The 25,754-nt window shown below is 42.6% G+C and overlaps 1 protein-coding gene across 28 annotated transcripts in view; it reads left to right on the top strand.

Moving 5' to 3' along the window:
• slc8a3 (solute carrier family 8 member 3) overlaps positions 1 to 25,754 on the top strand; it is a 485,451-nt gene that overhangs the window by 315,785 nt on the left and 143,912 nt on the right. For 7 of the 28 annotated variants that reach the window (XM_059954653.1, XM_059954728.1, XM_059954677.1 and 4 more), the window contains exon 2: positions 23,629 to 23,735. The exons of 12 other annotated variants lie outside the window; for them this stretch is intronic. In XM_059954653.1, coding sequence (XP_059810636.1) covers positions 23,629 to 23,735 — 107 coding nt within the window. Of the gene's footprint in view, positions 1 to 23,628; positions 23,741 to 25,365; positions 25,382 to 25,670; positions 25,684 to 25,754 lie in introns of all 28 variants that reach the window. 9 more of the 28 variants (XM_059954669.1, XM_059954761.1, XM_059954752.1 and 6 more) reach the window with 3 other exon arrangements.

Below are 25,754 nucleotides of genomic sequence, written 5' to 3'. Positions count from 1 at the left end.
GTGAGGAGCTTTGATGATGGATGCTGTTTTGCGATGGCAATGTTTCATGTATACGTGCTCAATGGTTGGGAGAGTTTTACCCAATATAAACTGGGCCGAATCCACTACCTTTTGTAGGATTTTCTGCACAAAGGAAATAGGTGTTCCCATACCAGGCCATTATGCAGCCAGTCAGCATGCTTTCCAGCACACATCCATGGAAGTTTGCCAAGGTTTTTGATGACATGCCGAAGCTCTGCAGACTCTGGAGGAAGCAGAGGCACTACTGTGCTTTCTTTGCAATTATATTGAAATAATGGGTCCAGGACAGGTCCTCTGCAATAGTAGTACCCGGGACTTAAAAGTTACTGACTCTCTCCACCTCCAATCCTCCATTGATTAGTGGCTTATGGATCTCTGGTTTTCCTCTCCTGAAGTCCACAATCAGTTTCTTGGTCTTATTGACATTAAGTGAGAAGTTGTTGTTATTACACTACTCAGCCAAGTTTTCAATCTTGCATGCTGATTCATCACCACCTTTGACACAGCCCACAACAGTGCTGTCATCAGCAAACTTGTACAGTCCCTATAAAAAGTATTCACCCTCCTTGGAAGTTTTTTTGTTTTGCAATATAAATATAAAACACAAAATAATTAATTGTGTAAGTATTCACTCCCCTTCAATATGACTCACCAAATCATCACTGGCGCAGCCAATTGGTTTTAGAAGTCACATAATTTGTTACGTGGACATCACCATGTGCAGTCAAGGTGTTTCAGTTGATTGTAGTAAATATACACTTGCATCTGGAAGGTCTAACTGCTGGTGAGTCAGTATCCTGGCAAAAACCACACCGTGAAGACAAAAGAACACTTGAAACAACTCTGCAGAAGGGTCTTTGAAACCCTCAAGTCATGAGATGAAAACAAGAAAAGTTCCAAGTCACTAAACATCACTGGAGTACAGTTAATTTGATCATCAAGAAATGGAGAGAATATGGCTCAGCTGTAAATCTGCAAAGAGCAGACTGTCCTCAAAAACTGACCGGCCGTGCAAGACGAGGACTAGTGAGGGAGGCCACCTAGAGACCTATGATAATTCTGCTGGAGTTACAAGTTTCACTGGCTGAGATGGGACAGACTGCGCATTCAACAACTGTTGCCTGAGTACTGCACTAGTCACAGTTTCATGGGAGAGTGGGAAAGAGAAAGCCAGTGTTGAAAAGAACTCACATGAAATCTCAGCTAGAGTTTGCCAGAAGGAATGTGAGAGATTCTGAAGTCAGCTGGAAGAAGTTTCTATGGTTTGATGAAACCAAAATTGAGCTTTTTGGCCAACAGACTAAATGCTATGTTTGGCATAAGCCAAATAGCACACATCATCAAAAACACACCATCACTACCGTGAAGTATGGTGGTGGCTGCATCTTGCTGTGGGGCTGCTTCACTGCAACAGGCCCTGGAAGGCTTGTGAAGGTAGAGGGTAAAATGAGTACAGCAAAATGCAGGAAATCCTGGAGGAAAACCTGATTCAGTCTGCAAGAGAACTGCAACTTGGGAGACGATTTATTTTTCAGCAAGGTATTGACCACAAGCATAAAGCCAAAGCTACACAAGAATGGCTTAAAAACAACAAAGTTAATGTCCTGGAGTTGCCAAGTCAGATTTCAAACCTCAATTCAATTGAGAATTTGTTGTTGGACTTGAAAAGGGCTGTTTGCTCAAGATCCCCATGCATTCTGACAGAGCTTGAACAGTTTTGTAAAGAAGAATGGGGAAAAATTGCAATGTCCAGATGTGCAAAGGTGCACCTACTAAATACTGACTTGAAGGGGTGAATACTTACACAATCAATTATTTTGTGTTTTATGTTCGTAATTAATTTAGATCACTTTGTAGAGATCTGTTTTCACTTTGACAAGAAAGAGTCTTTTTCTGTTGATCAGTGTCAAAAAAGCCAAATTAAATCCACTGTGATTCATTGGTGTAAAACAATAAAACATGACAACTTCCAAAGGGGGTGGTGAATATTTTTATAGGCATCGTGTATGATGTTGGAGCTGTACTTTAGCCACACAGGGGCTAAGTACACACCTCTGTGGTGCAGCTATGCTGCTGGAGGATGTGGAGGAGATGTTTTTGCCAATCCGAACCGACAATTGAGTAAATCCAGGATCCAATTGCACAAGGGGGTATTAAGGCCCAGGTCTTAGAGTTTACTGACTAGTTTTGAGGGTATTATGGTATTAAGTGCTGAGCTGTAATCAATAAAGAGTGTCCTGACGTATGTATCGTAGCTGTCTAGATGTTCGAGGATTGTGTAAAGAGCCAATATGGTGGCATCTGCTGTAGACCTTTTGATTCAGTAGGTGAAATGGAGTGGATCCAAGTCAGGACCCCGACAGCCTCATCACTGTGGATGTAAGTGCTACTGGGTGATGGTCATTGGGACAGGTTACCACTCTGTTCTTGGATGAGAGTATGATTGAAGCCTGCTTGAAGCAGGTGGGTACCACACACTGCTGGAATGAGAGGTTGAAGATATCTGTGAATGCACAAGCCAGCTGGTCAGCACAGGTCTTTAGTACTCGGCCAGGAACTCTTGTCTGGACCGAATACTTCCCTTGGTTTCACTCTCTTGGAGGCAGCTCATGCGTCATCTTCAGATACTGAGACCAAAGGATCATCAGGAGGCATGGGGGTGAATGATGGTTCCTCCTTGTTTTGGTGATCAAAGTGAGCATAGGAGGCATTGAGCTCATCTGGAAGCGAAACTGCTGCCCCCTATGTCCCAAGATTTAACTTTGATATTTAAACCCTGCTACAGCTGTCAAGATTCCAGTCTAGTCCAGAAGGTGTAGGTAGATCTCCAATTTGTGCAGAGGTCACACCTGCACTTCTTGATCTCTGGACTTAGGTGCCTCTGATCTAGCTCTCAGCAGGTCCTGGATTTCATTGTTCATCCCGGGCTTCTGATTGGCATAAGCTCTGAATGATTTTGTGGAGACACACTCATCCGCAGCTGTTTAAATAAAGACTTAATAAACTCCTAATCTGAATGCTCCTCAGCATCGTTTAAAATTCTTGGCTTCTCTCCCCAACCCAACACACAAACAGAAGCCCTTTGCCTCAGCAGGATTTTATGACACTTGGACTATTTGATATGGCATTGATCAGTCTGCAGGTACTAAGCCTATAATTTGCTTTTTGGCAGTTCCAATGGTTTATTGGTGAAAGAGAAAACTTCTGTTAGTCAACAGGGAGGAACAAAGGTGTTCTGGGGCAAACCAAGATGCAGGATGAGTTTCACCCTGCTGTTAATTGAAATCTGCCTTTGGAACTGCCATAATTTCATCTTCTAGTTGTCTTAAAATGAAGAGCTGCTGGATATCTTATGAAAATGAGTTAACCTTTAGTGAGGCAATCAAGATTATGTTTTAATCAAACAGGAAGAGAGAAGACAAAAGTTAATTACTTTCCTCAATATATTGTGTTGTTAAAAACGAGCAGCTGTTACTGCTAGATGCAAGATATAAAATATAATTGTTACTATTTTCTTCTATCAGTAGATAACCAATGGGCATTCACGTAAAGGCATGTTTCAATGCTCTCACTGAGTGTGCTGTAGTTTGCAAAACTGAAAGCAGCTGGAGAAAAGTGAATCTATCCATAGCTAACTAAGAACATTTAGGAGAGGATTAGATTCGAGTAAGATGCAGTAGGTGACATTTGAGGAAGCAGCAATAACTATTCAAAAATAATAGTAGTTAGATTGTGAGAACAAATTATCAAAAGCTGGAACAACAGATCGACACTTCTTGCTGATTTATTCCCACAATTGAAATTTAAGAATTTGTACAGTTTAAAAAGGAAGATCAGCTAAAGGTACACAAAAGACTCTTCAAATAGTTAATAACATTAATAAAATACAAATTATATTTTCAAATTTACTGAAGAAGCATATCAGCCTTCAAAGAGCACACACAAAATGCTGGTGGAACACAGCAGGCCGGGCAGCATCTATAGGAGAAGCGCTGTCGACGTTTCGGGCCGAGACCCTTTGTCAGGACTAACTGAAGGGAAAGATACTAAGAGATTTCTAAGAATATACACTCACTATCAAGGACTCTTCATCCTATGTTCTGAATATTTTTTGCTCGCTTGTTTATTGGTTATTATTATTATTTCTTTATTTTTAAATTTGCATAGTTTGTTGTCTTTTTTCACCAAGTTGGTGCAGTCTTTCATTCATTCTATTATGGATTTATTGCATATGCTCCCAAGAAAATGAATCTCAAAGTTATGTGTATATATAGGTTTGCTTTGAGCTTTGAACACAATGTTATATAAGCAACATATGATACACACATCATTAATAAACATGAGCTCCCTTTTCTTCTCTGGAGCCTGAAGAATGGGCTTGTAAAACATACCAGGCTTAATAGCAGAGCATCCAAGAGCAGATCTCCCAACATAATTACTGGGGAAACTCAGCATCATCTGGCTGTGCCAATGACCTCCATGGGGAGCTCAGCTGGGAAATGGCTGGAGGATCTTGGCCAAAAGTGCTGAAACTATCTAGTAATTAGGATGACAAATGTCAACAGTTCCACACAGGAATTGTAGTTTAAAAAAAATCCTGGCCTGCGATTAGAAGTAAATGGGTTGTATTCATATTGGTGGATTCATTAGTAGGGTACCGCAAGGGATTGGTTCAGGGCCATGAGGTATTCAATTTTTATTAAATTATTTAGATGAAATGGCAGATTGTATCAAGTTTGTTGATGAAACAAAGCTGAGTTGTCTATTGAGCTGAGAGTCTCCTAAGGGATAAATGCAGATTAAGAGTGCAATGTGACGATAGAATACAGTGTGGGGAAATGTGAAGTTATGCACGTTGATTATCACTCATACAGTGAGAAACATGACATTGAAGTGAATAAAGACACAGATACAGCAAGCAATTAGGAAAGCAAGTGATTTGTTGGTCTACACTACAAGGGGTTGGAATAAAAGTTCAGGAAGTCGGCCTGATATTGTTGAACGCTGTGTTTGGTGTTTTCACATAAAGAAGGGTAAGCTTGTCTTAGAGTCAGTGCAGAGTAGATTGATCCCTGGGTGGGACGAGGAGGTTGCCCACTCTGAGAGATTGAGTAAAGGCGGTCTGCACATTAGAGTCCAGAGATGCGAGCGGAGATCAATGACAAAAAACTGTGAATAAACTTGCTTACTGGGCAGACTGTCGTGAGCAGGATATCACTGAATCGACTATTCGTGGTTTGCATTCAATGATTTAGACATGTTTCAGAGGAACCTAGACAAGCCTCCTGGCACTTATCCCTGCAAGCATGGCAAGTGCTACACCTGCCCCACATCTTCTCCCTCACCACTATTCAAGGCCCCAAATAGTTCTTCCAGGTAAGGCGATGCTTTGCCTGCGAGTCGGTTGGTGCTCCCGGTGTAACCAGTGAGTCCTGACGCAGAGTGGGGACCATTTTTGTGCGTCTTTGTTCTGTCTGCTGCAAAAATCAGGCTCTCCCGGTGGCTACCCATTTCACTTCAACTTCCCAACTTGTCTGTTCATGGCCTCCTCCACTGCCACAATGAGACTAAACTCAGTTTGGAAGAACAATACCTCATATTCCATCTGGGTAGTCTCCAACCTGATTCAATTAGCTAACTTCCATTAATAAGTGCCCTCACCTCCCTTCTCTCTTTTTCTATTCCCCTTTCTAGTTACCCTCTTAACGTTTTTCTTCTCCTCAGCCGTCCATCATCTCTCTCTGGTTTTCCTCCTCCTTTCCTTTTTTCCATGGTCCATTGTCCTTTCCTATCAGATTCTTCAGCCTTTTACCTCTTCTACCTATCATCTCCCAGCTTCTTACTTCATTCTGCCCCTTCCGCAAATCACACATCTTCTCACTCACCTGGTCTTGACTGTCATCTGCTAAATTGTAATCCTTCCCCTCCCCTACCACCTTACTCTGACTTCCAACCACGTCCTTTCCAGTCCTGATGAAGGGTCTCAGCTCAAAACATTGACTGTTTATTCCCCTCCGTGGATGCTCTCTACCTTGCTGAGTTTTTCCAGCAGTTGTGCATGTTATTCAAGATATCCTGCATCTGCTGGATCTTGTGTCTACTGTCCTCTTCTATGCTTTGAAGTAACACTTTAGTGGCTCTTGAATGTAGTAATTGTTTCTGATTCCATCGCCTTCTCTGACAGTGTGTTGCAGCTATCAACCACTCTCTTTGTAAAAAGTTTCTTCTAATATACCCTTTAAATCTCGTACACTTCACCATAAAATAACATCTTCTTGTTTTTGACAGCTCTACCATGGAGAAGACTTTGCCTATCTACTGTATCTATGCCTCTCAAAGTCTTTTATACTTTCAGATCACTCTTCAGCTTTCTTTGATCCAGGGAAATCAAACACAGCTTATCAAATCTCATCCCATGACTGAAGTCCTCCAGTCCAGGAAATCTTCACTCTCTCCAGAGTTACAACATCCTTCATATAATGTGGGGACCAGAACTGGATACAATACTCCAAGTATATCCAAACCAGTTTTTCCAAAAATTGTAATTTAGTGTCCCATCTCTTATATTTGATGCCCCAACTTAGAAAGCCAAGCATGCCATATGTCTTCTTTACCATCTAATCTACTGTATCTGCATGCCTCTTCCACTGAATTACAGATTTGGAGCTTGAAGTACATCTGCTTATCAATATTCCTTGGTGCACTACCAGTTATTGTATATGTCCTACCTCTATCTGACATCCAAAGTGCATCACCTTGACTTGTTAGGTTCAAATTTCATTTGCAAATGCTCTACCCAACTTTCCAACTGTTGTAGCCTTAGGTAACTTCCTCAGTGACTACAGTACTACCAACTTACAGCATCAGTGATGTGGGTTCAATTCTGCTGCTGTCTGTAAGGAAATTCTCCCTGTAACTGTGTGAGTTTCCTCAAGATGCTTCACTTTCCTCCCACATTGCAAAAACATACACGTTAATTAGCACACGTTAATACACGATAACAGGTTAATTAGTCACATGGGTATAATTGGGCAGCCCAGGCTCACTGAATCAGAAGGGCTTGTTACTGACCAGTATCTCTAACTAAATAAGCTTTCATACAATCTAATAATTATTCCTGCTACATTCACATCCAAATCATTACCATATATCACAAACACACCATTGATCCCTCTTGTATACCACAAGGCACAGAAAAAAACATCCTTCTACAATTACCCTTTGCCTCATATCACCAAGTCAATTTAAGACACAATTAGTCAGCTTGCCTTGAATCTCATTTCTTAATCTACTGGGCCAGGTGGGATCTTCTCAAATGCCTTCCTAAAGGTAATACAGACAACATTTGCTGCCTTTTTTCATAAATCTTCTTGGTTAATTCATCAAAAAACTCAATAAAATTAGTGAAACAGGATATTTCCCTCACAAAGCTATGGTGCCTTTCTGATCTAAATGAACTTGAATATTTTCTACAGTACTTTCCCTATCACAGATCTAAGTAGGGCTCACTAGTTGGTAGTTTTTTGGCGTACTGCTGTTGCCCGTCTCAAATAGAGGAACATGTTTAGTTATCCACCAGTTTGCTTGGTGTTTTGCCTCTGCCACAATGTCCACTGGTAATGTTGGTACCAAGTATGGAGGAAAGACAGGTACCGATACAGGGATGACAACTAGAGTTTATTCATAAGAGTTCCAACAGAACATTGATGGCTTGGTTAAGTGACACATAACATCCTTAAAACTAGGGTCCCGCAATTAGTGCTAATCAGGCATCTGCTTAAGTAATACAAGTAACACAGAATCCCCGAGTTTTTCCAAAATAAACTTAACAAGCTACACCAGGAGACTGCGTTACAAAGAGTGAATCGCTCGAGAAAAACACAAGGCACTCTAAATGATTAACAACTCTCATTAAACAACAATGAACAAATTCAGGTGCTCGAACCTCAGAGCCCAATGCTCTCCAGCTTCCCGCACAAGCCTGGCAAGCTCATTACAGCCTACGGCCAACAAAAATGCCAAATCTCCATCAGGGCCCCATTTATTTCCTATCTCGTTTCACATAGCTTTGTGATGCTTCAAGAGTTCACAATGTGAGTGGTTGTTTTCTATAGCTAAGGAATTCAGAACTAGGTTCCAGTGCCACAGGGTAAGTGACAGTCACTGAGGATCGAGACAAGGTAAATTTACTTTACTCAGATTTGCTTCCCTGGATTCTTAGTCACTGAGATTACAGCATTTCTGGATGGAGGCAGGGAGGGCAGTGAGGAACACGAGAGGGGAGGGATCAGTGAGGAGAATGGGCTTGATACACAGAATCAGCCATGATCTAAATTGAATGGCAGAATAGAGTCAAGGCACTGTATGACAAAGCCTTGTTTATAGTTTCTATGAGATTCTGATCACCACCCTCCACACTCCCTCACACCCATCATCTCTTGCTATCCCTGGCTGGAGTATTCTTGCTACTTGTGCTGCTGGGGTAGTGGTAGAGGCAGATACATCTCTCTTAAATCAGGCTGATTTAAGAAACTCTGAGATAAGCTAATGGATGAAAGAAAAATGGAGGGCCATGTGAAATGGAAGTGTTAGGCTGATCTTTGATTAGGTTAAGAGGTTGGCACAACATTGTGGGCCGAAGGGCCTGTATTCTGCTGTGCTGCATGTGTTGTATGTTCAATGTTTTATGATATTCATTTTACATTGTAGGGCACTCTTCAGCTTTCCTCATTCATTTCCTCCATGCTCCTGAGCATTTCTAATGAAGAGCAATGTAATTCACACATTAAGCTCTCACATCACAAACAGCAATGGGATAATGGAAAATAATTTGTTTTGTGATAGAGACGGGAGGGTAAATACTGGCCGGGATATAAGGTGAATTCATCACCTCTGCATTGTGAAAGTTCAACAAAGTAATAACATATACAACATTTTCTCATGACTAAAAAAGTGGCCATTTTGACAGAGACTCTGCCTGTTCACAGAAGTATCCCATTCCTCCTTTAATTTTCCCTGTAGCTTTCCATCAGCTCGCCCTATATTCTACCATTCACCTACACTATTGGCATGTCTTCAACCTACACAGTCTGAGGGAGAACATGCAAATTCAGTGCATACAATGGTCAGTATTGAACCTGGGTCACTGGAATGTGAGATAGCAACTCTATTAGTTGTTTCACTGGATCACCCAAATGCAATGTATGTGGGTTTCGCACTTCAAGATAGAATTTTGTCTAAAAATAATGTAATTAAAACAGGAGAAGACAAAATATACGGCCTGTGGCAGGATAGAAGTTGGGGAAGTTTAATTGACAAAAATGATGATCCTGGAAGGTGAAACAGGGCGGGGATGCATCAGGGAAAGAAACAGATGAGTCGTTTGTTAAATGTGTTGATTTCAGCATTTCTAAAACATGCAACAGAAAGGTAAGAGGCTTGTGCACAAACTTCTGTTGCACTGGATTGGAAGAGTGTCAAATGCAAAGACGAAGATCAGAGCAGTAGTGCGACCAGAGAATTACAGAGATGAGTGACTATAAATTCAAGGTTGCACTGAAGGCTCATCCATTGAATACCTTGAGGAGTTGGAGGTTAATTATCACACTGTCTGATATCTCGGAGCACCAATAAGCATCGTAATGATTTTCAGGTGTCACAGAGTGAACATGTAGCATGCTTTCTACTTTCATTGCATTGAGTGCTGTACACGAAATGGAATTGAATAAAGAAATACGTGACAGAAAGAGTGTCAGCCATGAATGATGATGCTAAGTATAATGGCTTGAGAAATGAACATGGGTGCATTATGCATTAAAAATATGACCACTAAAAAGACTATCTTTTTATGGTTTGTCATAAACTGCTCTCATGATCACACCAGTTGTTTGTTTTCAAGAGGTTCGGGAATAAATTCATGGTTTAATCTCATTTGATTGTACATTTGATAAGGGTAAAACATAATGTGTAAAGAAGTGTAATTTTTAGACAGTTCTATTGAAGTTTCAGAAGGTTAATAGGTGGGCCTGATGTGTAAAATATTAGTAAAGTCTGTTTCATTTACTCCACCATCAAGTGTTTTGTACTCAGTTTTCTCCCTTGAACCAGAAAGGCAGAGAATTTACTGACAGTTCATTCTTAATATACAACTTCAGAGGTTAATCAAATGCACGGAGTATCTGAGCAATAGATCAATTATTGCTGACTTCCCTTTGGGATGCCTATAAAATCTATGAACTTGCTGCAAGTTGCAAATGCAATTTCTATTTCCATAGATCAAGTCACTTTGAAAAACTTCCAATAAACTAGCCAGTGCACTTGCAGTTGACTTAGGAGAAGGGACTGTCAATATTTAATGAATGTAATAAAATAGTCATAAAACAGTAAGAGCTTAGGAAAACATAAACTGCAGAAGGTCACAGATGAATCTATGCACTTTTAGAAGGTTTTAATCCTGTGTTACAAGAAAGGAAATATGAATCAAATCCTTAACAAACTGTAAATACAGGTCGGAGCTTATTTTGAACTGAAGAATATACATGAAGGATCACAATGGAGGACAACATTAAAAATAAAAGTGTGGAATCCAAACCAGGTCAATTGGGATTGAGATTTATTTCAAATTCAAGGTTAATGGTCATTTAGCCATAGCACCAATACTAAGTGGAAAGAATGAGCAGCTTGAAGTTCCTGGACATTAACATCTCAGAGGATCTATCCTGGGTCCAAGCCATCGATGAAATCAGGAAGAAGGCATAACTGTGGCTTTACCTCATTAGGAGTTTGAGGAGATTTGTCAACAGTGCCTTGTACAACTTTATTTAGATATGCTGTACAGTCGAGAGCATTCTGCCTGGTTGCATCCCAAACTAGAGTGGAATCAGTGCACAGGATCTTGAAGCAGCTCAATCAGCTCTATCACAGGCACAGCCCACCCCACCAGCAAGGATTTCTTCAAGAGGCAGTGCCTCAAGAAGGCCCTCTCAATTATTTAAGACCCTCACCATTCGGGCATGTCTTCTTTTTATTCCTACCATCAGGGAGAAGGTATGGGAGCATGAAGACCCCCACTCACTGATTCAGGGGCTCTTCTTCCCTTCCCCATCAGATTTCTGAACAGTTCCTGAACCCACAAACACATCCACTTTATTCCTCTTATTTATTGATGTCTTGTTATTTGCAGATTTTTATGTACATTGTACAACAACCAAGTTCATGTCATATGTTAGTGATAATAAATCTAATTCTGACTCTGAAATACCTTAAGATCTATGGTAGATCGTTCCAGTTGTTGCTTCTGCTGCAGTTCCCCATTCCCCTGAAAACTGATACCATTCACAATAATTAGCTTTGCAGAGGTACTGGTAGGAGCAGTGCAATGCTATGAGACTACCAGGAGATATGGTGTGGTGCAATGTTACTAGAAGAGTAATGTTACCAGATAATGCTACTAGTAAGAAAGAAGATGCAGAGTGGTGACATTAGCGGGAATAAGACCATAAGATCATAAGATATAGGAGCAGAAGTAGGCCATTCGGCCCATCAAGTCTGCTCCGCCATTCAATCATGGGCTGATCCACTTCAACCAGTCATCCCCACTCCCCTGCTTTCACCCCATACCCTTTGATGCCCTGGCTAATCAAGAACCTCCTATCTCTGCCTTAAATACACCTAATGACTTGGCCTCCACCGCTGCTCATGGCAACAAATGCCACAGATGATGCTGTGGGGTATTATCAGCACAGCGTATTGATGCTACCAACGACACTTGCATGCCAGGCAGCACCTACACATGTGCCCATTAATATGTGAGTATTAATTCCCCTGCATCAAAACCTAGCATCTAGAGATCTTAGACAACCTTGCCACTGGATCAGACTAGATCTCTGTAAAGCTCTGGTGTACAGAAGCCTGTGAAAAGAAGCAATGCATAGGCACTCTTCAATATGGCTTTGGGCCCGGAGTGTCAGGACCATCACAACAATGGCAGAGTTGTTCTCAAGAGCGTGATCACTTTTTTACCAATGATACTGTACTGAGTGATATAATTCAGACAGGAGCTGGCCAATTTTCGAGCAGAGGCTAAACCTTCTGGAGGACACTCTAGTGGAGGACTGTCATCTTCATGAAGCCATCAAGAATTAGCTGGTCTGGTGTCTTAGCAACACTGCCCAGAGTCTTGGTAAATGCCTCATGATTTTTCTGCTGTGAAGCCCACGGTGGACCAGCTGTATAGCAGAAGGTTCACAGTGCCGCACAGACAAACCCCTTCAGTCATCTTCAGCCCCATCTGTTGAAGAGTTTGCAGTCACCTCATCAGCAATGTCAGAGCTCACAGAATTGGAGTGAAAGCAAGACATTCTTCATCCCAAGAGTCTGTCTGAGAAGAATGAATCTACAGCAGTGTTGTTGCCATGTGGAGGTACCAGCTGGGGTGGTAGGGAGGCAATGACACAAGTAAGGACGGGGCTGCAGTTCAGTCATACTCTACAAGCAGAAGTAATGTTGTGATGAAATCAGCAGGAGTGGCAGTAAATCAGCCTTTAACCCCCGAGCTTCCTAAGAAGAGAAGAATAAAAGTTACAGCAGCAAGAGAACAGTAGAACATTTCCAGCAAGCAGGACAGTTCAGTATAATGATGCCAAAAAGAGCAATGGTGTATTTCAGTGATGGTGGCAGAGTTAATAATGATCCAGCAGGGGTGGGATGTGGTGTCTTCACGAGTCACTGACCTATGGACAGTAGCAGGAGTTATGGCGGGTTTTGGCGATTCTGGAGAGACTATGATGCAACCTCAAGTTACTAGGAGTAATGTTCTGGTGTTGTGAAGCTAACAGGCGTAATTGCACGGGGTAGTGGTCTAGATGGATTCACAGTGTAGTGTGGCGATGGTCAGTAGCTGCAGCAGTGCAGTGTAATTACACCAGCTGGAGTAGTGGCCCCAACCACCGGGCCGCAAAGCATGTGTTACCGGGCCGCGAGGAAATGATATGATTTGGCGATATGAAACGATATGAGTCAGCTGCACCTTTCCTCCTTCCCTGTCACGCCCACTGTTGAACTTGAACGCACGCAAGGTCATTACCCACACGAGGTCATCAGCCGGTTATTAACTCAAGTAAAAAACAAACGTCGCTTGAGAGTTTCTTCGGAAGAGGTGGTAGGGGACATAAAAGGCCTAACGATGTTGATAACACAGAGACAGCTGAGGCCAAGACTGCCAAAAAAAAGCTTCCTTCAACAGAAGATAGAACGAGTTGTACATAAAATACAGCTTTAATGCGACCGGTGACTCGCACGCTCCAAGCCCCCTGTGTGTGATATGTGGAGACAAGCTGTCTAATGAGGCAATGAAGCCCTCAAAAATGCTTCAGCATCTTGAGCCCAAGCACCTCAGTAGTGGTTTGGTGTTGTGATTGGTGACTTGAGCCTCCGAGAACCCCTTGTGATTGCAGAAGCTTTGATGTCAACAAAATCTTCTAATCCCGTGCTCTGTATGTAGCCTTTAATAGCTTGACGGATGTTTAGAACCGTCAACCATGCATTGAACATGAAGCAACACACCCCACTAGTGAGTTATTAATGAGCCGGGTGATAATGGAAAATTGCTTTAAGGAGGAACATACAGTTGCTGAACGCCTGCTTAGCTCTTCATGATTCGCACACAGTGCAGGCGATGTCTTTGACGTAGTGTTGACATAACATTCATGTTGCGTGCTGATTGTCACCAGTGTCTCTACTCCACATGTTGTCAGCTGTTACTGCCACGCTCTCGATGCCTTTCCCAGCATTGCAGCTGGCCTGACCTATCCTATAAATGATGCATGAGCTGGACATCTTGTTGAAAACCAGTCAGCACCTATTTATTTCAGCAAGGGAAAGTGGATTTTTCCGAAAGTGAAGTGAGGTGACACCCATTTCTGGGCGGAATGACTCCAGAAATGTACCTGGATTCCAGTGAATTCTGTCTGTGATTTCAGCTCAGAATCAGGTTTAATATCACTGGCACATGTTGTGATATATGTTATTTTGTGGCAGCAGTACTTTGCAATGCATAATAAAAAACTATACCATAAAAATGTATATTAAAAATAAATTAAACAGAGAGCAAAAAAAGAAGGAAAATTAGTGAGGTGGTATGCATGGATTCATTATCCCTTCAGAAATCTGATGGTGGGGGGGGGGTAGAAGGTGTTCCTAAAGCATTCAGTGTGTGTCCTCAAGCTGCTGTACCTTCTCCTTGATGGAAGCAATGAGAAGAGGACATGTGCTGGGCGATAGAGGTCCTTAATGATGGTGTCACGTACCCCATGACCGGGTTACTAAACCAGCAGAAATGGAATGATATGTTGGAGTCTGGTGGTACTGTAACTAAAGGTGTTTATTAGTAAACTAAGTAATACAGTATCAAAAAATGCAAATATACATATAAAACAGGTTAGCAATGATAAATACAGAAGCATAGGAATAAGAATCAAAACCAAGCTATATTGTAGTCTAGGGGTAAATGAATAGTCTTAAGATAATGCAGAGTTCAGTTCAGTTCAGTTTAGGTCAAGGTAGTTGCTGTTGTGACGTTGGGGAGAGAGAGAGAGAGAGAGAGAGAGAGAGATGAGCAGCTGCAGCAGGCAAACCTTCCTTCGTCTTCTTGTTCCGTTGTACCGTTGTGGTCATCGATTATGACCCTTCCGTTCCCGGCTAGACCGTTCTTCAGTGTGGACTCATCACCCAGGCGAGGATGGACACACACAAGCCCCCACCGGCCTGCCTTCACACACACTGTGACCTACTGACTGATTTCCCTGAATTGGTCCTCCACGCCCCCACCTTCCTGTGGGTGCACAACATTCTTTCAGTGTCCAGTGGTGTGTCTGCTGGTGTCTCAGCAGACTTGTCTTTATCTCCCCTGACGGGGTATCAGCCATCCATCAACTGATCATGTCCGTGTCCATCAAACTGGCCACTCCCTCCTGTCTCAGCAGGCACCTGGCATCACTCGGCTGTGTCAGTAAGGATTCACAAGAGCAGGCAGAGTCCTTGGAAGTAAAGTCAACAATCGGTGAAGAAGCCATAATTTTAAATCCTTGTGTCTCTCTCATTATCAGCATGTGTAGCGTGGCGCCTCTCGCCCTCTTTATCTCTCTCTCTCTCTCATTAGCAGCATAGTTCGTGGGGGGGTCAATTCTGGACCCCATCTCCATCTGGTTTTCTCATCACACATAACAATGGATGCTGCTTTTTTTGCGGCATCGCCTCTTGAAGGTGTCCTCGATGCCCGGGAAGCTGGTGCCCGTGATGGAGCTGGCACAGTCTGCACCTTTCTGCAGTTTGCATGTCGCAGGATTTCCGAGTCAGCTATGCAAAATTCTCTACTCAGTTGTGAAGCTGTGCACATGATCAATGAAATCCCAGGCTGCATCCGAGGAGCAGATCATCTGAGATTTTCCGAGACTTGCCTGTGGTTGTGTCATTTCTGGGGTAGCAATGTTTTCTGATCCAGCTGGGATCCAGTTAAGGCAAAATCCGCTGCCAATGCCTTAGACACTCTAATAACCCATTGATAATATCCGCAGTGCTGTGTTGTTTCTCTGCAATAATAACAAATTGCAACTCTCCATCACTCCAGGTCTATCCCTGCTCCCTAAATGAGTTCTCCTTCCTACAAACAAAAGATTCAGGCTTGGCCGGCTAGCCATCCCACCAATTCCAGACGCTAATCCGCCCCGTGGTCTTCCCCACCGTCCCACAATGTCCTCACCACCTCACAGACTTGACACGTTCCTTCACATACGGCATGGTGTTCGAAGATCAGCAGCTTGTGCCTCAGGCTTCACGGAAGCTTGTGGCAGCAGATCGGCCACCAATATGATGGTCAGTGCACCGCACCATCACTGAGTGGTGAGCCCTTTGGTAAACCAGTGTGCCAGTTCTCATTTCCACATTTGCTTGTTCACCAACAATGATGAGGTAGCATGAGAATGGAAATAATTCTCAGCAGAAAATGGATGTGCCAATTTGTGTGTGTCTACAACATGCACGAGGCAGATGAAAGTAAGCGTTTAATAAATCTATTACATTTTTCAAACACACGACTTCCAGCTTGAGAAGTGCAAATATTATGAGCATTATACATACAGTAAGTCAGGGCTCTGGTGGTAACGTCTTGCTCTCACAAGACCACATTGAGTCATAATTGCTGTGACTAATCCACTGTAGTTCTTGCAGCTGGGAGCTGATGTGACTCCAAATGGCGTCAGAGAGGCACCAAGGAAGCCCAGGCTGAGTCTCAGCTGGGAGGAGGAGGAGCAGGCAGCCATTTAGGCCTCTAAGAAGGAAAGTGAGAGCCTGATTCAGATACACAAGGTTCTTCTGAGTTGTTCAATTTCACTCTGAGAACAATATTTATTTGGTATAAAAATGGTACCCACTACACAACACCTGTCATTCAGTTTAGTAGCAAGACCTGGCCAATACATTGTATAAATGTTGAGGGAATAGCGCCAAAGTTCAAAGTAAAATTTATTATCGGAGTACATACATGTCACCACAGACAACCCTGAGATTCTTTTTCTGTGGGAATACTTAACAAATCTATAGAACAGTAACTGTCAACAGAATCTGTAAACTGTAAACATTAGGAACTGTATACAAACTGTGCAAATAACCATATAACCATATAACAATCACAGCACGGAAACAGGCCATCTTGGCCCTCCTAGTCCGTGCCGAACCCTTAATCTCACCTAGTCCCACCTACCCGCACTCAGCCCATAACCCTCCACTCCTTTCCTGTCCATATACCTATCCAATTTTACCTTAAATGACACAACTGAACTGGCCTCTACTACTTCTAAATGTAGTTAATAAATAAATAGCAATAAATAAAAGGCATGAAATAGCATGATAAAAGAGTCCTTAAATGAGTGTAGTTATCCCCTTTGGTTCAAGAGCCTGATGTTTTAGGATAGTAACTGTTTTTGAACCTGCTGGTGTGAGTCTTGAGGCTCCTGTATCTCCTATCTGATGGCAGCAGTTAGCCTGAGCATGGCCTGGGTGGATGAAGAATGCTATTTTATTTCAGCAACGTTTCATGTAGATGCACTCAATGGTTGGGAAGGTTTTACCCGTGATATACTGGACCAAATCCACTACTTTTCTGCTCAAAGGCATTGGTGTTCCCATACCAGGCCGTAATGCAACCAGTCAGCACACTTTCCACCACATAGCTGTAGGAGTTTGCCGAAGTGTTTGATCACATGCTGAATCTCCACAGACTCCTGCGGAAGTAGAGGCAATCTCGTGCTTTCTTTGCAACTGTATTTATATGATGGGTCCAGGACAGGTCCTCTTAGGAAGTGACACCCAGGAATTTAAAGTTACAGATTCTCTCCACCTCTGATCCTCCAATGATTACTGGCTCATGGACCTCAGGTTTCCCTCTCCTGAAGTCTGCTATCAATTCCTTGTTCTTATTGACATTCAGTGAGAGGCTGTTGTTATTACACCACTCAGCCAAATTTTCATTCTCTCTCCTCAATGCTGATTCATCAGTACCTTTGATACAGCCCACAACAGTGGAGTCATCAGCAAACTTGTATATGGTGTTGGAGCTGTACTTAGCCACAGAGTCATTGATGTAAAACGAGTAGAGCAGGGGGCTAAGTACACATCCGTAAAATGGATCAGAACCCCAGATGAATCTGGTGAAAAACTGCCCATGTAATGAAAACAGGCAATTATTTATGTGTTTATAATGACCACTGCGGAAAGATTTTGTCATTATTGTATCTGTGTGCATTTGCCATCAGATTAATTAGGTAGTACAATGCCCACCTCTTACACACCTGTGCATGTGTGTGCAAATATGATTAGGTAATACAATCCCCACCTCTTACACACCAGCATGTGTGTGTGTAAATATGATTAGGTAATACAATCCCCACCTCTTACACACCAGCATGTGTGTGTAAATATGATCAGGTAGTACAATGCTCACCTCTTACAAAGCAAGCATGTGTCCAAATATAATTTGCAATGACCAATTTCAATGTGCGAACGATGATTTTGAGATAGGGTACTATTGTACAGCACAATTACAAACCTGCGTGGGGAAAATACTTCCTACATTCGTAAGCGGGAAATTATGGGAGAATTAAGTTTTGACAACATAGGAAATTAATAGTAAATAGAAAGGTATAGTTTGTCCTGCCATCTGTTTCCTACCTTGCTTTGGTGAGCTTCTGTGTTTTTCATCAGAGCTGGCACGTCAGCTTTAGTACCTGGCACTGTGGTATTTCAACCAAAGCTCAAGGGAAGGATTTGACTGTATTTAATACTTTATATTGGAACAAGTAATGGGACTTAAGGCAGATACATTTTCAGGATCTAATGGCTTTCACCTAAGTGTGCTTAAAGGAATAGGTTGCAAATCTGTAGTTCCATGAGTAGCTTTTCAGAGTTCACTGAAGCTTGGTACGTTTCAGGTAACGGCTTTCGTGCAGGCAGCTTTGTAGAGAACTGTATCCTAGTCGTAGTGTGTCAGCCAGTGGATCCCAGCACTTCACCACCTGACGTCGGAACCGAGCAGAGTCCGTGAGCTTGATCTCCAATTCTGCTGCAGGAATCCAGAATACTCAGGCACGTGTGACATCCTGGGCTCAGTGGATGGACGCGTTTGATACTTAGCTCCTCATCTTTACGCCGGTCGTGGCTGGATTTGGTCTGGCAGCCCTGACGGTTGGGCAGAGTGCTGGTTAGTGGCGGTCGAGAGGGCATCAGGGCAGTTTGTGACAGAGCCTCAGGATCCACTACCATAGACCCGGCTGTTAATGGCAGACTGTTCCAATCCATGGAAACAAGACTTGGAGGACATTTTGGGCCCATTTCAGCACAAAAACTAAATGCGGTTCAGGAATAAAGGAACAGACAAATGCGATCTGCTCCGAAAGTGAAATCCGGTACCCTGGAGGTGCACTGGCATGTGCACGAGGTGGCATCACTGTGATATGTAGCATTCAGTCCACAACATGTATTTCAGAGACAAACGGAACACATCTCTCTGACCAGATTCATTTCGTGCAAGTTTCTGACTTCCAATTGACTGCAGTTTGAAAGGCAGCTGAAAACGTTGAGGAATAAGGAAGTATTGGGTGGATATCTGTTCCGGGGTACAATCTGGAATCTGATCTCAGGCTTATTCTACTGCAGAGGCAGTAACGTGCTGTGACTCAGAAGGAGGTTAAACAGATAAATTCACCAGATGGTGGAGAGTAATGAATATATCAATAGCAGCTTACAATGGGACAGTAAGTCTTCCGGTTTTGTGTAGCAACACAGACAACTCACTTATGAGGTGCCGTGGCGCTGCAGTAAAGAGTGGATATGGTGCACAGAGAACACTCTTATTTATGGTGTTTGCTCTACATTAGCTTTTATTTATTCCTTCATTATTCCCAATCCTTCTGTGAATTTATCTTTCTGCCTCCTTTATATGATTTCTGAGCTCTGCCCTTTTTGTAGTAAAATAAATCCCTGCTGTAAGGTCAATGACTTCAGTTTAATACAATATGAAATATGTTGATCTCCAGATTTCATCATTCCAGTGAATCACTACGTATGTATCATCCGATGGAAATTAATGTATAGCTTTAGTATCTAAACTGCAGGATCAGTATTGGAATGGATTTCTCCTTTATCTTCATTTGGTTTGCCATCATGGAACTGGCTGAGTAGACTTGTCCAAGCTGATTTTACAAACATCCCCATCCAGTTCCTCTGGTAAGCCAATCTCAATGAATAGCGGACGACACTCAGCAATATCACCATCCAAGAATGTTCAAGGATCCTTTGTCCATTTGCAGAGCGGCCACTGGAAAATTCTGTTGCACTGTATGAAAATGCAATCACCTCGTCGATGCTGTCACGTTGACCTTCCCAAGTGCCAAGTTCCACTCTTCTCTGGATATTGATGTTGTTCCTCCTCAACCCCAGATCAGAAAGGAATGGCGTCTTAGCTTACTCCACTGCTCGGAGTACCTAGGAGATTCGCTTGGACGTTACCTGGAACGGGGTGTTTCAGTTATGAGGAAAGATTAGATACAGTAGGTTAAGCTTGTTTTCTTGAGGCAGATTAGGCTGATGGGAGACTTAATTGAGGATTACAAAATGATAAGGTGCAGAGATAGTGCTGATGGTAAGAAACTTTCAGTTTAGCGGAGATGTCTAAAACCAGACAGGGAAGGGGTACTTGGCTTGGATGGCATCTCAGGAGGCCTTTTTTCATTCATAGGGTAGTTATGAATCTGCAGCACACTGCGTGAAGGGGTGATGGAGGCAGGGTCTCTCACTACATGTAAGAAGTAGCTGGACTACCACTTTAATCACCTAGACAGGTGGCCTAGGGACACTGTTAGAAAATTACGTTAGAATGGAGAGTACTTGATGATCAGCATGTACATAGTGGGCCAGAAGGCCTATTTCTATACTTTTTGACCTGATAACCATGTCTTTAGCTGCACTGGCAACATGACTGGATGAGATTCGGCAATATTCAACAAACATTAGACCTTTCACCATTATTTCATGCTGGCTGCTGATATCTTTTACAAAAAGATAAGAAAAACATAACATCTTCTGGTAAGATGGAGGCATGCTCAGGCACAGTGGCTTCTACAGGGCCAACCAAAGGTAGTATTGTCTTTCTAATATATATTTTTTATGATTGCAAAAACCTGCTGGACATTAAGAACTTAAAGCACCACGGGTGTGCCCCATCAGTTCATTGGTGGAGAAGCTGAAGGAACTGGATGGTGCAGATTGTACTGTTGCCGGCCAGCGTCACAGTGGGGCACGAAGGATGTGTGCAGTCTAACAGCGAGTGATCATCTTGGTCACTTTCCTTGTGACCCTGTTGAATATTGGTGGGTGTGGAATGCTGCAAGTCTGATTCACTGGTTTACTGGTGAATGGCAGGGGTGGGGGGGGGGGGGCGGACAACGGCAAGGCTTTGCATGGGCTCAGTCATAGTGAGGTCTAGGCCTCAAGCCTGTTTGCTGCTGCCCAGAAGAGAGGTGCCCTCCCTGGCGTGGCCTACAGGCTGGAGTTGGTGCTGCCCTATAATGTTCACTCAGCAGAAGACAAAGAGTATTGTGTTCGACTGTAGATTTGCCACAACATTCATGGACTTGAGGACTTGGACTATATATTTTTTGTGTGACAGTATTTCACTGCTGCCTTTTATGTGCTATTTGTGCCTGGTGCTGCAAATGACTGTTAGTTCTGTGTTTTGCACATTGGCCCCAGGTTAGCACCGTTTCGCTTGGCTGTATTCATGTATGGTTGCATGACAATTAAACTTGAACTTGAAAGCAGCAGTATCCCCTATAAAATAGGTGGAATAATAAGTTAAAACAGCAGTATGTTTGTCTGTTGGAATCCTGGTAGTAAACAGGCTCGCATGTGATCTTAGCTGTAAGCGAGCTTTGTCAAAGAAATTTTGATTCCTATCTCCTGATATCTGGAGGCTGTACAAACTGCCAAGAGACTGGCAATTTGAGAAGGAAGATTTGTGTGCAATGTGAAAAAAAAAAGGTCAGAACAGTTTAGTAGGAGTGTGACATGAAGTTCTTGCTAAAAAGTAAGTTTCTTAAGTCACAGTCCTGTGATCCATTATGCATCCAGTCCTGGCTACAAAGCAAGGCTGGGAAGTGCTGGGAGCAGTGAGTGGACAACAAGAGCATTGTAAATCCTTCATATGGGATAAATAGACCCATTGGCTCTACGGTGTCTACAAAATTTGTTGCTGTCAGCTTGCATCTTGGATAGTGTTGTATAGATAGGGGGCACCTTCCCCAGCCCTTCTCCACCTGCCTTGAGTTGCAACGACACGACACTGTAATTACACGCTGTCAGTTCTTGCCAGCTCAGTCCAAATATCTCAGGAGTTACTGGTGTAAGAGACATGGCAGCTCACTGCTGAAAAGGGAGAACAGCCACCCCCAGCTGTTAAATTAGCTTATTGCATACATTTATAGCAACAAGAAACACTTAAACATAATCTAGTCTCACTTTGCTAGAACAGTTAAGAACAAGATTAGTCTCTACAAATGCTAAACAGCCCACATAGATATGCCTCTTTTTTTCCAGGAGTATCTGTGTTGAAATCCAGCTTTGACCAAAAAATAGATTGGTTAATTTTCTGTTATTTTTTTAATGTTAATTACAAATCATTAATCAAGTTAAGTCTTTTACTTTGTATACAAAAATTTCATTTTTATTTTTAATGCAGAAGTACTGGCATGCTGTACTACTTCACTGTAATGCAGGGAGCTATAATTTCTGGCCTCTTTGTTTTCCCTGGAATTCTTTCATTCCAAATGCCGATCTTTACACACGGTGGCATTGCAAATGAAAGAGTTCCGGAGAAAACAAAGGGGCTGGCAATTACTGTTTCCTGACACCACACTTTGGATGGCCATTATATTGCCAAATTGGTACATCCACGCTTTCGCTTCCCATCAAGGGCACTAATTTACAGTCAGAATTAGGGCCATGGTAGATGTGGAAGTAAGGAACCTTGCAGTTATTCAGTCTTGTTCCCTTTATAAATGATGTAAACTTCCTGCCAGTATCGCCTTGTTATTCAGAAGGAGCCCTGCTTTACAATGATGTAACCCCTTCATGCAAATTGTGAATAACGTTGGAGACTGATTAAAAGCCACAAATTTGATTGTGATTAAATCTCCGTGCCGACATAGAGCAGTTTTATTTTATGATTTTGGTCCAACATAACAACTAGATGTAGGGAAAAAGGGACTGAGGCCTTGAACTGATATAAATATATGCTGCAAATTCAGTGAGAGTTTGGTGATTTCTGATTTCATCAAAACCTGATCAAACTCCAGTCTGGTTATTAACATCTCTGTGAATATTTTAATCTAATAAAGGGAAGCTACGGCAGAAGTTAACATTCGCAAAATGAAATTACCATATTATTTCAAGTAATAAAATGCATGAAAACATTGGGATAGTATATTTTTATTTTATTTCAAACATTATTTTTACTTTTTTTTTTACTGATGTGAAGTTTAACGTATCTCAGAATGAATAAATATGTCAGGTTTTCTCTTGTACCAGCCACAGCCTCTGAGAGCCTTTCTAGTGATCACTGTGCTGAGTTGTGTGTGTTCTGAATCACTGGCACCTTTACCATTATTACCCTGAAGAGGCTTCGTGTCATTGTAATAAAAGTGTTAGTGTGAAACTTCTTTGACATCTTAACACGGATCTAAGCTTACCTATTTTCTGACATTTAAAGCAGCCAGGCAATTTCATACAGCCACTTTACTGCGATGGTTACTAATACGCAAAATGCATCCAGTTACCAGGGTGAAGCTTTCCAAGTTTTGTATGTTATTTATTATCCACAGGTGTAGTGCATTTCCTCACCAGCAATGCAATCTCTGCTCTGCAGTATTAACAAACTGCCCCTGTTGGGCAGTGCTCATCCATCACAGCACCCAGAGTCCCACCCTCTCCCTGCCCACCCTTTGCCTTCCATCCCCTGCTTCCTTTCCCTTCCCTTGTGACATTATTGTTTTTCATTTGCAGCAAAAGAGCTCAGATCAAAATAATTGATGATGAGGAGTATGAGAAAAACAAGAATTTCTTCATTGAGCTGAAGGAGCCACGCATGGTGGATATGAGTTCACAGAAAGGTGGAGTACTCACCAGAATGAGCCGCTGCTGAAGGCCGTCCTCTCTCCTTTCTTTCCCCTTTGTCTTATTTCATCCCTCCTCTTCTCTTTTGTCTTGTTTGAATGCTTGATTCCCAAGAGATACCTAACATTGGGCCCCCCCCCCCCCCCGCAGTCAGATTGGTGATGTGCCACCCATTTCAGTCTTGGCTTGTTAGTGAGTTGCTAATCAGGCCCATCTTCATGGCTGCAGTAACCTGCCACCCCAAGCCCCTGTTCTTGATACCCTGCCCTTTCCTGCTGTTAACAGCTAGTATCCCAGTAGCCTGTGGAACACATGAGGACAGGTCTGGTTGTGTGCTAAGTAACATGCTCTTTTGTTATACCTGAACTGCTTCGACTGGCGTGGGGAGTCCATTCCATGAGTTTTCCGAAATGAATTCTACAGAGAAGCTAGTGAGGAAGAGCTATCAATTGCTTGTGCAGAATGTACATTATATGTTGTGAATTGTGACTTCCGGCTCTGGGAGAGGTGATGTATGAATGTAGGTGAGCCACATTTCTTAGGCTAAGCCTGCCTTACATAGGTTGCACTGTATTTCATAGGGGGCACAATGGCCTTGGAGGAGAAGATATGGCAAGAAACAAAAGCTCTGGTTCTTCTCTCCCCCCATATTCAATAAAAACAGAATTTTCTCAACTATGCAATATCAAGCAACAAATGCACATAGTAAATTCAAAAGGAGCATACTGTCGAAGAATTTTGTTTCAAATGTACTGAGTCAGCCCTTGCAGGCATCACCCTCTTGCTCGGAATCAGCACCTGTTTTCTGCCGCAGGAACAAATTACCTGGCTCCAGTGTAGATGATCTCCTTGAGTATGTCAGAATCTATCAATAAATTCCGGAAGGCTGCACACCCTCTGGTGACTCCATGAAAAAATTCCATGCCCCAGAACCTCTGGAAAACTTCTACATCCTGCCACGTCCCACCTCCTTCTGACTATTGTAGAAAGACGTGAGCAACTTTTAATAGTGTTTAAAAGAATTACTGTGCCATTCAGAGGCATCTGAAAAGAACTGAGTCGAACCAAATTATAAAAGATAAATATGATTTTAAACTTGAATAATGAATCAAAAACATCAAACTTAAAGTGTTAAAATATTCCAAACTGTGTGTGATTTTAAACTGCTGATTAAACAACAGAGAGAGGAATAGTTAAAAGGTAGGGCCATTTTGAGGAAGTGTGAAATGAAAGCCGAGAGAGCTGTAATTAATCAGCTGATTATGCAGGTTCAGTGGGGCAGGGAACAGAGTTAACTTTTCAGATCTTTAATCTTGTATCTGAACAGGAAAAAAAAATTGAAGTCAAATATTTTTACTAATATTTATTTGTAGTGAGAGACGAAGTGTAGTAACAGGCCTTTCCGGCCCAACAGCCCACACTGCCCAGTTACAACGAAGTGATCAATTAACCTACTAACCCCTAAGTGTGTGGGAGGAAACTGGAGCATGCAGAGGAAACCCCTATGGGCAAACCCGTTACATGCAACAGCGTGAACTGAACCTAGCACTGTATAGCCTTATGCTAACCACTACACTCCCGTGCTGCCCAGATGCGTGGTTACAGGGAAGAGGGGGATGTGGAGAGGAGAAAGGGATTGTCAGTGGCAGGGTGGGGACTGTGGGAGACTTAAGTGCCACAAGTGGTGGTGGTGCTGGCTGCGAGAGGGGGCTGAAGGCTTGTTAAACATAGTTGATCTGTCCGGAGGAGATGTAAGTAGAAGATGACAGAAATCCCATCAGAGAGACAGAAGAGCAGATCCTCTTCAGGGGAACTCAGTAAGTTCTGGATGGCTGCAGTAACCCCGCACTTGCCCCAATATTGTTCTAGCAACCGAGGATGAGCAGAGACCCACCCACCGTCCTCTCTCCACCTTAGCAGAACCCCAAAAGCACTGTTGTTGCGGTACTGCCTGATTGGCAAAGCGGAGCAGTAATTGCCACCGCAACACAGAGAGGATGTTCACACGCTCAGTC

This window comes from Hypanus sabinus, chromosome 2 (genome assembly GCF_030144855.1).
Source record: "Hypanus sabinus isolate sHypSab1 chromosome 2, sHypSab1.hap1, whole genome shotgun sequence".
NCBI classification, from domain to species: Eukaryota; Metazoa; Chordata; class Chondrichthyes; order Myliobatiformes; family Dasyatidae; genus Hypanus; species Hypanus sabinus.
The sequence above is the reverse complement of the archived record's forward strand: the minus strand, read 5'-3'. Positions and strand labels throughout refer to the sequence as shown.